Genomic DNA, 14076 nt, shown 5'->3' with positions numbered 1-14076 from the left:
GCGACCTGTAGGAATATTTGGGGGACAGAGAACAGAGAGAGCTGGGGGTGCAAGGCCGGAGAGGAGTCGGTAGAAGACAGAAAGACCACCTACCTGCCTGCGGTGAGTGAGTGAAAGGCCCTCAGAGATAGCTTCATCGCGGGAGATTCCAATAATTCTGAAAGCTTTGGTTTCAACAGCGTGAAGCCGAGCTAGGTGTGAGGCAGGAGCACCGGCCCATAGGGGAGAACAGTATTCCATTGAGCTGCGGATGAAAGCCTTGTATGTGGTGAGGAGCTCAGGTGTGCCGAGGAAGGACTTCGCACGACGGAGGATGCCCAGTCGGCGACTGGCTTTGGAGGCCAGCTTGGAAATGTGGTTTTCCCAAGAAAGATCATGGCAGATAGTGAGACCCAAAATCTTGAGCGACAGAACTTCTTGGAGAGGATTGTTGAGAAAGTAGATGGGAGGGTTGTCCAGTCGATCTTTTCGGAGAGACATAGTAAGAGTGTGAGATTTGTCAGGATTGAAAGACATGTTCCACTTGTTTGACCAGTCTGTGATTTTGTCCAGGTCTTCAGAGAGTGAGGAGGCAGCAGACTGCCGATCTGAGGGAAGAGGAATGGAGCGGCAGAGAGTGGAGTCATCAGCAAAGAGATAGAGAGGATTTTCGAGAGAGTCAGAGAGATCATTGATGAAGACCAGAAAAAGCACGGGGCCCAGAACACTGCCTTGGGGAACTCCAGCCTGAACAGGAAGAGGAGATGAGAGAAACCCATTCAGGGCCACACGTTGACGACGACTAGAGAGGAAGTCCGCCAACCATGCGTGGAGATTTCCATGGATACCAAAGGAGGAGAGTTTGGTGAGCAGAGCGGGGTGCCAGACCGTGTCGAAGGCACGTGATATGTCGAGGGAGACAGCTCTAATTTCCTGTTTGGCATTGAGGACCTCCATCCATTGTTGAGACAGCAGAAGCAGCATGTCCAGAGTAGAGTGACCTGGTCTGAAACCAAATTGATGATCAGAGATCAAGCCATTGGAGAAGAGGAAAGATTTCATATCAGAAGCAATGATGGATTCCATGACTTTGCTGATAATTGGGAGAAGGCTGATTGGTCTGTAGTTGCTAGGATCTGTTTTTGCACCTTTTTTGTGCAAAGCGGTGATGTTGGCTGATTTCCAAGCAGATGGCAGTTGACCTTGAGCAAAAGAGAGGGTGAAGAGAACAGAGAGAGGGTGAGATAGAGCAGCAGAGCAGGATTTTAGGACCCGTGGGCTGATGCCGTCGGGTCCAGTTGCAGAATCAGAGTCGAGGGTTGACAGAAACTTTTCCACCTTGTCAGGAGGAAAGGACACGGAGTCCAGGAGCAGCAGGGTACGACTGGGTATGGTGGGTACAGAGAGGGATGGGTTTGGGACACAAGATTTAGAGGCAAACACAGAGTTGAGGCATTCAGCTTTTTCACGTGCGGAGTCAGCTGTGTAGCCGTTTGAGGTAAGGGAGGGGATGGAGGGGGAACAAACACCAGAAACGGATTTGACCAGACGCCACCAGGATTTGGAAGAGGGAGACAGATAAGAGAGTTCGGTCTTGAGAACGGAGAGATATTGTTTCCTGGCTCTCCTGAGGGTGGACACACACTTGTTTCGGGCTTTGTGAAAGGAAATGAGATTTCCTTCCGTTGGATTTGCTTTCCAGGAGACGAAGGCAAGTTGTTTCTGGGCAACAGCCTCACCACAAGATTCCGTGTACCATGGACGGGAGGAAGGGTATGACAACTGAAGACGAGATGGGATAAATCTGTGCATGAGAGAGAGCAATTTACTTTGGAAGAATTCCCAGGATGAGTTGATGTCAGAGGTGGTAGAGATGGGAGACCAGTCCAGATGATTGATGGCTGCTTGAAGACCGTGCCAGTTGGCCTGAGTGAAATGCCAGACTCGTCGATGCTGAGCAGGCTCCCTGATGATGGTCAGAGAGATGTCCACTTTAACAAGGACATGATCAGATGATCCGATCGGAGCAGAAGAAGAGCAGCAGACATTTTCAGGGAAGTTAGTCATTACCAAGTCCAGAAGAGAAGATGTTCCGTTGACTGAGATCCGGGTCGGGAAATTGACAGATTGTGTCAGTCCCAGTGAGTCGCAGAAGTCCTTTGCTGAGGAGCCATGGCTGGTGAGAGAGGTACCCACACCCAGCCAACTGGCATGATGACAGTTGAAATCACCACATATGAGGAAGAGAGAGTTGGGATGAGTAGTTAGAAGTTGGTCCATATCATCAGACAGCGAGATGTAGATGGAGTCATCACTGTTTGGTGGACGGTACAACACACATATGAACAAGAGGTGGGAGCGAAGGGGAAGCCGTAGCCAGAGGTATTCCTGGGGGTGAGGTGGAGAGAGTGCAGTGCAGGGCGAGTGAGGAAGAGAGTTTTTGATAAAGATAGCAACCCCGCCTCCAGGACGAGGCTCAGGTCTATCATACCGGAGGAGGGAGTAGCCCGGGAGAGATACTATGGAATCAGAGACATCATAAAGGAGGAAAGTTTCTGTTAAGCAGATCACGTCTGGTTTGACAGAAGCAACCTGTATGGAGAGATCAGTTAAGTTTGAACGAAGGCCCCGGATGTTTGAGGTCCATACCGTTAATGAAGAGGAAGGGGGAGCATCAGATACAGAACAGGGGGGAGGAGGGGTAGGGTAAGATGTGGAAGAGGTGGAAGAGGTAGGGAGAGCTGTTGAAGGTGTGTCAGAGAATGATCTTTGAAGTGAGAGGATGTTGTGGTTGGTCGCAGTGGACTTTGAAATCTCCAAGTATCAGGACGGAACCAGGAAGTGTGTTGCAGTGGTCGAGCAGATTAGGAAGCTGGGTCACGAACATAGAGTCAATAAGCTTGTTTTTCCGGTTAGGTGGAGGTCGGTGGAGGCAGAAGAAATGAAGTGTGTTTTCTGACAGAGTGAAGGTGACTTTTTTTTTTTTTTTGTATACATAATCGAGGCTCGTGAAAGAGCTAACATTTATCACATAAACAAATCAAACAGACAAACAAACAAAGTATATAAAAAGGGGAGCGGTAGACAAGATCGGGAGAGAAGGGGAAGCACATAAACACAACATTTGAGAGCAGGGACATCGGGAATGTGTGGGAGGGAGAGGGCTTGGGGGAAGGCGGCGTGGGAAGGGGGCTGGGAGAAGTATAAACACAAGGCCACCAAGGACTTCCAGGAAAGAAGTTGGTATTTCAAAAAAGTGGATTTGTTGTGAAATTAGCGGGGGTAGAAAAGATCAAGGTTTTGGATGGGGGAAGATAAGAGATGGTGGTGAACAGCTGTTTTAAAGGCCTGGAGGGAGTAGTGGGATTGAAGAGAGTGAGGGAGTTTGCTCCAGAGGCGGGAGAAAAGAGGAATGAAGGAGTGAAGGTGAGCAGAGAGTCTTGATGCAGTTCAACCAAAGAGGGTTGCAGGCAGATCTTGTGTGACCTGAAGGAATATTTGAGGGACAGAGCCCAGAGAGAGCTGGAGGAGCAAGGCTGGAGACGAGTCGGTAGAAGACAGAAAGACCACCAACCTGCCTGCGGTGAGTAAGTGAAAGGCCCTCGGAGGTGGCTTCATCACGGGAGATTCCAATGATTCTGAACGCTTTGGTTTCAACAGCGTGAAGCCGAGCCAGGTGTGAGGCAGGAGCACCGACCCAGAGGGGAGAGCAGTATTCCATTGAGCTGTGGATGAAAGCCTTGTATGTGGTGAGCAGCTCAGGTGTGCCAAGGAAGGACTTCGCACGACGGAGGATGCCCAGTCGGCGACTGGTTTTGGAGGCCAGATTTGAAATGTGGTCTTCCCAGTAAAGATCATGGCAGATAGTGAGACCCAAAAGCTTGAGTGACAGAACTTCTTGGAGAGGATTATTCAGAAAGTTGATGGGAGGGTTGTCCAGTCGGTCTTTTCGGAGAGACATTGTAAGAGTGTGAGATTTGTCCAGATTGAAAGACATGTTCTGGGCTAGCTCGTAGGATGAATGGTCAAACAAAAAAGTCGTGGTGAAGGAGACAAAGGGAGAGAAGTTGTCTCTGTAAATAACAGCCACGCCCCCACCCCGAGAGGAGCGAGGAAATGACTGCAGGGTGTATCCAAGTGGGGTGAGATCAGCACATCTCGCTTCGTCGCCACTGGGTCGGAGCCAAGTTTCTTTCAGAAAAAGCACGTCGATATTATCTTGAATAAAAGAGGTAATTTTGGTTCGCTTTTCAGGACTACTTACAGACTGAGCGTTGAATAATGCGAGAGACAGGTCAGAACGGTGTTGTTTTGGTGCTGTGTATGTTCTGCAGGGATAGATGAGGTTATTGAAGTTGACAGGGGACACTTTTTCACAGGAATTATTAAAATGTGGGCCAGGCCATCGTTGGTCACGAAGACAAATCACAATCGGTATTTCTCTCTGCTTTCTCCTCCCGCCTCGCTTTGTGCATTTTCTCGGGAGACCAACGCCGATTTCAAGTTCTCTAAGGCCGGAGACGAGTCCAGGAGTCAATTGAGTGGTGTTGTTCAAAGACAAAAGTTCTTGCCGAGTATAGCGAATAGGCCTCGGGACAGAGGAGTTAGAGCGGATAGTCGAGCTCGGTACATGCAGCGGTGCGTGCAGTGGTGGGGCAAGCGGTGGGGCGAGCGGTGGGATGAGCGATGGGGCGAGACGAGGAAAAGAACTGTCTTGTTGAGAGGCGCACACCAGGGCTGCGTGAGGCGCAGCGAAAAAAACATGGCCGGTACTCACAGTTCGAAATTGTCAACTTGGTGGCGAGTAAAATCCAAAGTACTGCAAATCTCACGGGCAGACATGCCGCCAGAAGCCAGGAAACGAAACAGTGATCCATCACAGTCATTCACACAAAGCACAGCACAACAGCACACGCTAAATCCAACGGAATCAATCAAATACACAGGGCGACCGACTCAGCTCAGCCTGCTAGGCGAGTGACCCGGAAGTGGAATAATATGCGATCTGACTTGAACATTCATACACTTCAAAACATGCATACGTGACATTATCGAAACATACGAATATGATGATGACAGTGACTCCATTTTGATATACAAGCGTTTGCGACGAACATGTGTGCACCTCAGAATATACATAATTGGGGATTATAAATGTTTTCTGATAATGTTGATCGCTTTGAGAGCAGCTGTGACGGTGACTAATTTCTGGCAAATCCATTGATATCTGTACATGTCAGAATATGCATAAATGAATAATTTCAATGATAATATTGTTATGTCGGTAGGGTAAAGGAATATCTAGAGCCAGGCCAGGATACCAGGATGTTCGAGTGTTAGATAGTGCAGGGATTAAGTTAACAACCCCTGTGTGTCAAACCTGGTAGTCAAACCTTCGTCCCTTACGGCAATGCATACCAACATAAACACTAAGACAGGCCCTTAGTACAACATTAAATAATTCCCTTCCCTGACAGTGACTTCGGAAGGAACAGGCAAGGAAACCAGGCCAGGACACCGCCGATGATGGCCGCCACCAGCTACACCTCCGGCAGGCCTAGCCACATCGAGTAGCACGAGCTATTACCACACCACAGGGAACGTGTGATTCGGTGGAGGGCACTGATTGGGTGGCGCGCCAAGGCTGACGTCACCGCCGCAAGGTTATATCAGGATGCGCCAAATGACATTTGATCTCTTGGACATCCTGCGCTTCGTCTTGCGCAGCACGTTCTCTTCTTGCTTGCGCAGCGTCCCCCGGGCAGCTCGAACTCTCTTGCGCACGTCCCTCCCTGGCTGTCTTGTGCTCTCTGCACTTTTTCCTCTTGGTGTTGAGAGCTCCTGGTGGTCTTGGCTCGCCATCTGCGTGGTGCTTGGAGCGGTGCTTTTGGTGCTTTGGAGTTTGGAGCGAGGGACCTCGTGGTATGCTTTAGAGCTTGGAGCCAAGTGGGGACGACGGACAACGAGACAGATAAGGCCGCACCCACAGAACATTTTACATGACGATTCTTTTTCTTTCATTCATCCCTGTGTCCTGTTGTGGAATCTGGTGTGTGGGATCCCAAATTAGTTACTTTTATTTGGTTACCGTCGCGTTTCTTGTTGTCGGGTCCGGTGGAATAAATTTTTATTTTTGTACATTCTAAATCTTGTGTTTGTCGAGTACATTAATTCCCCGCAGGATTGAAGCCGCGGTCAGCGCGCTCCAGGTAAGCACTTTTGCCGCAGCTTTCCACTTCCCTTCCTCCTCCCGCGTTTCATAAGTAGAATCCGTGTTTGGTCGTCACCTCCATTAAAGCCGTTCATAATATGATCGTCTTGTGAGCACCTATGAAGGTGGCTCAATTTTGATATATAAAGGAGTACTGGCGTTACCTCTGTCCAGAAAATGTGTGAATGAAGGGTGTAAATTTGCTCCAATGGTAATGACCTTCTTTCGGCAAAAGTTAAAATGACCCATTTATGATTGATTGAGATACATTGTAAGTGCTTGAGTAACACATACACGAGAAAATATGTAATCCATAATCAAGAAAATGTTTATTCCGTGTCAGTTGACTTGTTTTCACAAGCTGTTACATATAAAGTGGTAAAACTTTATCTATCACTTGTCTGGTATTTGATGAAGACTTTGGAGCCATGCCCAGTGACATGTAATCTGAAATAGCGCCAACTGAGGAATTTAACGCCAACAGAGGAAATAGCAACTTTCAGTCTCTCAAAATCCATACTGAGTCCCAATTTATCGCATGTGAACATATAATTTCTCAAACAGTACATTTCAAAGTTTGACAAAAAAATATAGTTTCGTTTCTTTGTTTTGGGGAGGGGGGGGGGTTGGGGGGGTGCTAGGTGGGCCCCTCGAGCTCATGGACTAACAGAAGCGTCTTTTTAAATAGCAATAAATACAAGGTGCAGGTAGGTGAAATTTGCCGCACGTAATGTGCAACATGCGCAGATTAAAACTAGTGTTCATTTATGTATGGAGGATGTCTAAAAAATAAAGAAGACATAAGCACACCTGCTACAACGCCGAAACTTCAGACATTGGCACACTCACGAGACTGCGCCGTCAAATAAATTGTTCCAACCCATCATTTTTGACGGGATTTTTACTCGTCAATCAATAAAAACTGTGATCAATTAAAGATCAATAAGATACCAGCATACAACAAGGTATATTATTGTTGGGATAATGACAAATTATCATTTAAAAATTATTATTACAATTTAATTATCTTTAATAGTTTAATTTAATTTGTTTTATTTCATTATAAAAAACATAATTATCATTAAAATATTTATTATAAGGATAAAGAAAAGGGGATAATGGATGTTTGATGATCTGCCAACGTGGTTATTTCTGTAAGCAATGAAATCATAACGCAGGGTTTTTTTTCGTGAACACGAGAATTCATCATCAAACTTTCCAAATCAAAATGTATCGACATTGACAGAAACCTTCATGGGGATGGTTCTTGAAGAAAGAAGTTTCAGAGTCATTTGGTTCTGGAAGATACAGGTGGGCATCAATGTCATGCTCAGTTTTCACTTCCACTTTCACAAATAAATCTGAAAAAAGTAAGTTTTATTAAATGCAGGCAGTTTTGTGTCACATGTCCAGCTGGTTCCACATTCCAAAAATAAATAAATAAATATTGCATTAAAATCACTGATTTGAGATCTTCCTTGAAGAGAGAAAATAAAACATTTCCCCATAGGAATAGGGTTTTTTTTTTTTGTTTTTTTTTGTATACAAGATCGAGGCTCGTGAAAGAGCTAACATTAATCACACAAAAAGACAAACCGACACACAAAACACAAAAAACAAGGGGAGCGGCAGACAAGATGGGGAAAGAGGGGGAAGGACACAAACACAACATTTGAGAGCAGGGACATCGGGAGGACTTGGGGGGAGGTGGGAGAGGAATAAAACATATGAACACTGCAAGGACTCCGGGGTGAATTACCGGGGGTAGAAAAGATCAAGGTTTTCGATGGGGGAAGATAAGAGATGGTGGTGAACAGCTGTTTTAAAGACCTGGAGGGAGGAGTGGGATTGAAGGGAGTGGGTGAGTTTGTTCCAGAGGCGGGAGAAAAGGGGAATGAAAGAGTGAAGGTGAGCAGAGAGCCTAGACTTTGGCAGTTTAACCATAAGAGGGTTGCAGGCAGATCTTGTGCGACCTGAAGGAATATTGGGGGGACAGAGCACAGAGAGAGCTGGGGGAGCAAGGCCGGAGAGGAGTCGGTAGAAGACAGAAAGACCACCGACCTGCCTGCGGTGAGTAAGTGAAAGGCCCTCGGAGTTGACTACATCGCAGGAGATTGCAATGATTCTGAAAGCTTTGGCCTCAACAGCGTGAAGGAGAGCAAGGTGTGAGGCAGGAGCACCAGCCCAGAGGGGGGAACAGTATTCCATTGAGCTGCGGATGAAAGATTTGTATGTGGTGAGGAGCTCAGGTGTGCCAAGGAAGGACTTCGCACGACGGAGGATGCCCAGTCGGCGACTGGCTTTGGAGGCCAGCTTGGAAATGTGGTTTTCCCAAGAAAGATCATGGCAGATTGTGAGACCCAAAAGCTTGAGCGACAGAACTTCTTGGAGAGGATTGTTGAGAAAGTAGATGGGAGGGTTGTCCAGTCGGTCCTTTCGGAGAGACATTGTAAGAGTGTGAGATTTGTCAGGATTGAAAGACATGTTCCACTTGTTTGACCAGTCTGTGATTTTGTCCAGGTCTGCAGAGAGTGAGGAGGCTGCAGACTGCCGATCTGAGGGATGAGGAATGGAGCGGCAGAGAGTGGAGTCATCAGCAAAGAGATAGAGAGGATTTTCCAGAGAGTCGGAGAGGTCATTGATGAAGACCAGAAATAGCACAGGGCCCAGAACACTACCTTGGGGAACTCCAGCCAAAACAGGCAAGGAAGATGAGAGAAATCCATTCAGGGCCACATGTTGCCTACGACCAGAGAGGAAATCCGCAAGCCATGAGTGGAGATTTCCCTGAATACCATAGGAGGTGAGTTTGGTGAACAGAGCTGTGTGCCAGACCGTATCGAAAGCACGTGATATGTCAAGTGAGACAGCTCTGATTTCCTGTTTGGCATTGAGGACCTCCATCCATTGTTGAGACAGCAGAAGCAACATGTCCAGAGTAGAATGACCTGGTCTGAATCCAAATTGATGATCAGAGATCAAGCCATTGGAGAAGAGGAAGGATTTGATATCTGAAGCAATGATGGATTCCATGACTTTGCTGATAATTGGGAGCAGGCTGATTGGTCTGTAGTTGCAAGGATCTGTTTTTGCACCTTTTTTGTGTAAAGCGGTAATGTTTGCTGATTTCCAAGATGCTGGCAGATGACCTTGAGCAAAAGAGAGGGTGAAAAGAACAGAGAGAGGGTGAGATAGAGCGGCAGAGCAGGATTTTCGGACCCGAGGGCTGATGCCATCTGGTCCAGTTGCAGAATCAGAGTCGAGGTTTGAGAAAAACTTCTCCACCTTGTCAGGAGAGAAGGCCACAGAGTCCAGGAGCAGTTGGGTTCAACTGGGAAGGGTGGGAACAGAGAGAGATGGGTTTGGGACACAAGATTTTGAGGCAAACACAGAGTTGAGGCATTTGGCTTTGTCACGTGCGGTGTCAACTGTGTAGCCATTTGAGGTAAGGGAGGGGATGAAGGGGGAACAAACACCAGAAACGGATTTGACCAGACGCCACCAGGATTTGGAGGAAGGAGACAGGTTTGAGAGTTCAATCTTGAGTGTGGAGAGATAGTGCTTCCTGGCACTCCTGAGGGTAGAAACACACTTGTTTCGAGCTTGGTGGAAGGAATTGAGATTGCCTTCAGTTGGATTTGCCTTCCAAGACGCAAAGGCAAGTTGTTTCAGGGCAACTGCCTCATCACAAGATTCAGTGTACCATGGACGGGAGGAAGGGAAAGACAACTGAAGACGAGATGGGATAAATCTGTGCATGAGAGAGAGCAGTTTGCTTTGGAAGAATTCCCAGGAAGAATTGATGTCAGAGGCATTAGAGATGGGAGACCAGTCCAGTTGATTGATGGCTGCTTGCAGACCATGCCAGTCGGCCTGAGTGAAATGCCAGACTCGTCGGCGCTGAGGAGGCTCTCTGAGAATGGCCAGTGAGATGTCCACTTTAACAAGCACATGATCAGAAGAACCGATTGGAGCAGAAGAAGAGCAGCAGACATTTGCAGGGAAGTTAGTCATAACCAAGTCCAGAAGAGAAGATACTCCATTGACTGAGATCCGGGTCGGGAAATTGACAGATTGTGTCAGTCCCAATGAGTCGCAGAAGTCCTTTGCTGAGGTGCCATGGCTGGTGAGAGATGAACCCCCACCCAGCCAGCTGGCATGATGACAGTTGAAGTTGCCACATATGAGGAAGAGAGAGTTTGGATGAGTTGATAGAAGTTGGTCCATGTTGTCCGACAGAGAAATGTAAATGGAGTCATCACTGTTTGGAGGACGGTACAGAACACATCTGAACAAAAGGTGGGAGCGGAGAGGAAGCCTTAGCCAGAGGTACTCCTGTGGGTGGGGTGGAGAGAGGGCAGTGCAGGGAGAGTGAGGAAGAGAGTTTTTGATAAAGATAGCCACCCCACCACCAGGACGAGGATCAGGTCTATCGTACCGGAGGAGGGAGTAACCAGGAAGAGATATTAAGGAATCAGAGACATCTTGAAGGAGGAAAGTTTCTGTTAAGCAGATCAAGTCTGGATTTTCAGAAGCAACCTGAATGGAGAGATTAATCAGGCTTGAGCGAAGGCCCCGGATGTTTGAGGTCCATACCGTTAGTGAGGAGAGAGGGGGAGCATCGGGTGCAGGACAGGGGAGGGGAGGGGTAGGGTCAGATGAAGGGTGAGAGGGGGATGTAGGAAGAGCAGTTGATAGTGTGTCAGAGATTACAGAAGAGTTACAAGAAAGGGAAGGATGAGGAGGACGAAATGTTTGATGGTGATGGAATGAGGCACAGTGAGAGTTTGTTTGAGCGAAAGGAAAGAGCGAAAGGCAGAGGAAAGTAGAAGGTTGGGGGAGGTGGAGGTATGACATAGGAGGGAGAGGAAGTGGGGAGGAGGCAGCTTTGAGAAGGAGGTGGGAGGAGAGAGAATTTGGGAGGGATGGTTGGGGGGGAGATTTGAAGGGGAGGGGCAAGGGGGGAGTTTAGAAAGTGGATGATTAATGAAAGATGAACATATCTAACAAATTGGGTTTGTTGTGATTTTCAAGTTAGCGATTCGTTTAAGAACGATGGAGGAGGGATGGAATGAATGAGAATTTAGAGCATGGAGTGATTTGGAATCATAAGAGATTGAATATTTTTTTGAAATGGAATGAGTTGAAGAGGAAATTGAAAGGAGCCTTTTAAATAAGAAGAAAAACAGCGTGTTGTAATAAACCACTGAATAAAACACTGAAGGGGATAGTTGAACCATATTTAAACAGAACTGTGAAGAACAATCATATATTCACAAAAATACCAATGGGGAGAGGAAGCCTAGAGCGATGACCATGAGTCACTTGAACAAGGCAAAAGGTGGAAGGCAAGGGGAAAATGGGGGCATGGCGAGACAGCGCACGTGGGCAGAGGTAAAAGCACACGAGGATAAAGGGAAATAAAAGTTTTTTTTTGTTTTTTTTTTTTTGGGGGGGGGGGGTGTGGGGGTTACAACGTTAGACAAATAGTAGATGTTTGGTGAAGCTTGGTGGAGAAGGGGAAATCAAAAAAGCTCGCAAAACAGCGAAGGAAGGAACAACCTTCGACGGGGGAAACCTGAGGCTGCAAGGCCTTGCTCGCGACGCGGCAAACAAACGATAAATTTATGAAAGATAAACACCGAGGAACTTCCAAGGGGGACACTATAAGTTCACACACCGAACGATAAATACAGTTTCGACAAAATACAATTGTGAACAGACTTAACTTTGAAAAACGTGGAGACCGTGTGGACCGTCGAAAAACCCCTGCCACCGATGGTTGAGATGGTTTGGTCATGTGTTGAGGAAGGATGAAAGGGACTGGTTGAGAAGAGTGATGGAAATGAATGTAGAAGGAAGTAGAGGACGGGGAAGACCGAGAAAGACTTGGCTAAAGATGGTCGAAGAAGAAATGTGGGCAAGGGGGTTAACAAGGGGAGATGCAGAAAATAGGGCAAAATGGAGAAGATTGTCATGGGGACCGCAAGGCTTCTCTTGCAGGGAAAATGGCCTTTAAAATGCCTGTTGTTATTGTTGTATCTGCATCAGAAGCAAAGCCACAAAACGAAGATTAAAGGACACAGATTCCTCGACAGACAGCGCTCCATCGAAGCTCAAAGGGAGGCTCATAAAAATTAGGGGCAATAGCCCTGGGCACTCACCTGGTCGAACAAAGCGGTATGCAACACCGACGAAAGGTATTTTATGCAAATTCTAATGGTTCCACCTCCTCATGTATAGTCAAAAGACCTCCACCTCCCCCCCCCCCCCTTCCCACCACCCGACTCCACTATCTCCCTCACCTATTCACGTTTGTTCATTGGTTTGTTACCTGTGTTTCATCCCCACTTTCCCTTCCTCGTCTTCCCATGTTTCATTGTTCAACTTATGTGCTGTTTGTTCACCCCCATGTCCCCTTCTCCCCTCCCGTTCATTTCACTCTCATGACAACTCCGCTGTTGTAGTTTCCCCCATTCCATTTTATTATCTTCCGTTCTACTCTTTGTCTTCCACGAGCCTCTATCATATTTAGAAAAAATAAAAAAAACCCGGCACGAAACAAACACGTCTCATCAGCAGTGATGAAGATCACACAACTCACCATTCGGCTGGTCGCTTTGCTCCTCTTCGAGACCAGAGGAGTTCACATCCTCCATTTTTATCTGCAGAATCTCAGGAGATCCTTCCAGATCCTCAACCCTCATTTTACACACGAGCGAGCACAGGCGGCTGTTCCGATTCTGGCAGCACATGACAGGAATCCTTCCCACAGTCAACTTGAGCGTACATGGTGGGTGAACCTTTAAAGAGGCAAAAAAAACATACCACTCTTACTCTTCCTGATGTTTACTTGACCCTGAGTACCTTGATCCTACTGTTACGTGCTCCTCCCCGACCCCCTGGTCACGATGTACCTCCGAGCCCCGAGAGGAGTCACGGCAGAAAAATGTGTTATTCTGTATGTCAAAGATCGATGGTGAAGCCACACCAATTGTTACTCACAAACAAATATTGTATTAAGATCACACAAGAATAACCATAGAACAATAATATGAATCAAAAGTTAAAGTACAATCAATATTCTATGATGGTACCATCAGTGTTATAATATATAACTCACTGTGCTCCAAGTGAGTGAAACCAGAACATCCCCAATGTCTCTTATTCCCGGCTTCAAGCCACAGTTGATTCGCTCCAGCGATCGCTAGAACGAGGTCCAATCGAAACCAGAATCCCGTGCGGATGGCAAAAACAGTCACACAGCCGAAGCTGTACAAAGGCGCCTTCAAGGTGACTAGGAAATCCAAAGGCGCCCTACAGGCGACTGAGAGATCACACCCTCGGGTATGGACGAATTAGCCTTCAAAAAGCCACGTCACACACACGCCCCAGATCGACGTCTGAATGCGGTGAAAATGTTCAAAAAGAAATGAAACCGCGAGCAAAGTACAAGTCCTTCGCGAGTCAAAATGGCCGACGGCCCGGTCTCGTGGCGCACCAGCACGGTGATGATTCTCTCCTGAATCGATAGCAAAAACCTGACACACAGGTTAATCAGTCACAGCGATAACCCCTATCGCAGGAATTCCTATCCAGGAAATTCAAAGTTCACTCATGACTCTTGCTCGCTAACGTTCGCTTCAGAACCCAGAGCAACTCGGCTTTCTTGTCCGACCTCTCTCGCTCCGCCCTCTTTTTTTTTCTTCTTCCTCGTCTTCCGGTTCCCGATCCGGTTTCCTGTTTCCTGTTTCATTTAACATTAACATTTTTACCTTGTGACAATAATAATGGCTATTTCCCTCAAACAATAATAATAATACATAGAACCAGAAATGTTTCAAGGGGATGAAAACCACAACAACGGAAGTGACGAATCCGTAACA

General features: G+C 47.1%; 1 protein-coding gene and 1 long non-coding RNA gene across 2 annotated transcripts in view; one reads left to right on the top strand and one right to left on the bottom strand.

The window, feature by feature from the left end:
* The window catches only part of LOC144891975 (uncharacterized), a 40436-nt gene extending 27491 nt beyond the window's left edge, over positions 1-12945 (bottom strand). The window contains exon 1 of the mRNA XM_078777096.1: positions 12795-12945. Coding sequence (XP_078633222.1) covers positions 12795-12945 — 151 coding nt within the window. The remainder of the gene's footprint in view (positions 1-12794) is intronic.
* Positions 1-14076, top strand: part of LOC144891992 (uncharacterized) — a 707648-nt gene that overhangs the window by 619213 nt on the left and 74359 nt on the right. The window lies entirely within an intron of this gene.

The sequence above is a fragment of the Myxine glutinosa genome, chromosome 5 (assembly GCF_964187855.1).
Source record: "Myxine glutinosa chromosome 5, kmMyxGlut1.1, whole genome shotgun sequence".
Taxonomy (NCBI): Eukaryota; Metazoa; Chordata; class Myxini; order Myxiniformes; family Myxinidae; genus Myxine; species Myxine glutinosa.
This window is presented reverse-complemented; position numbering and strand designations above follow the sequence as displayed.